A 938-nucleotide genomic window follows, 5' to 3' on the forward strand; every position below is an offset into this window, starting at 1 on the left:
TTGGTTTGAGAAGCAAAAAGAAGCAGCAGGAGCGAGAGCTCCCAGCGAAGCCGCGTTTCCTCCTTAACTCCTAGGGTTTAGTATTTAGGGTTTAGGGCTTAGGGTCTAGGGTTTAGGGTTTAGGGTTTAGGGTTTAGGGTTTGTTGCAGGTGGTGGCGGTGGGGGAGGGAGACGACGATCCCCTGCTGCTGCAGTTTTTGCGTTATCTACAAAACCCTGATATTCAATACACTGAGGCGGTGGTTCTAGCCGGTAAACCCTAAACCCTAAACCCTAAACCCTAAACCCTAAACCCTAAACCCTAGAAAGTAAATAGTAGGGGCTTGGTGAGTTGTTATAATGGCTAAACCCTCAAATTTAGAAATTCATGCTGGGGTGTTCACAGCTCTCAAACCCTAAACCCTAAACCCTAAACCCTCAACCTCTACAAACCCTAAACCCTGAAAACATACTAACCCTCATATCCCCTAAACCCTAAACCCTAAACCCTGAAACCCCCTAAACGTTTAACTCTAAACCCTAAACCCTAAACCCCTGTTCTAAACCCTAATACCTCCTAAACCCCAAACCCTTTAAACCCTCTAAACCCTAAACCCTAAACCCTAAACCCTAAACCCTCGTTTTGTGTTTCAGGCGGCATAAACTCTCTCATCCCCCGCTACTCGCTGCTGCTGACAGACTCAGATATTTTGCTGCCGGGGCCAACAGAAATCATCGCCCCAAACACCAAACTCGTAAACCCTAAACCCTAAACCCTAAACCCTAAACCCTAAACCCTCGTAGCATTTGTTCTTATATCTCTTCTCCTTTCAATACTCTCGCCTTCCTTTGGCTCTCTCTCACACGTGCAGGTTTTATATTTTAGGGTTGACGATATATATATATATATATATATATATATATATATATATATATATATATATATATATATATATATA

At 43.1% G+C, this 938-nt stretch overlaps 1 protein-coding gene across 1 annotated transcript in view; it reads left to right on the forward strand.

Moving 5' to 3' along the window:
- EMH_0061630 (uncharacterized protein) overlaps positions 1 to 399 on the forward strand; it is a gene marked incomplete at both ends in the record, with an annotated part of 1485 nt that extends 1086 nt beyond the window's left edge. Inside the window, 2 exons of the mRNA XM_013497945.1 lie at positions 150 to 252; positions 386 to 399. Of these exons, the coding sequence (XP_013353399.1) occupies positions 150 to 252; positions 386 to 399 (117 nt within the window). The remainder of the gene's footprint in view (positions 1 to 149; positions 253 to 385) is intronic.
- Between the last annotated feature and the right edge of the window lie 539 nt (positions 400 to 938).

The sequence above is a fragment of the Eimeria mitis genome, genomic scaffold (genome assembly GCF_000499745.2).
Source record: "Eimeria mitis Houghton genomic scaffold, Emh_scaff3037, whole genome shotgun sequence".
NCBI classification, from domain to species: domain Eukaryota; phylum Apicomplexa; class Conoidasida; order Eucoccidiorida; family Eimeriidae; genus Eimeria; species Eimeria mitis.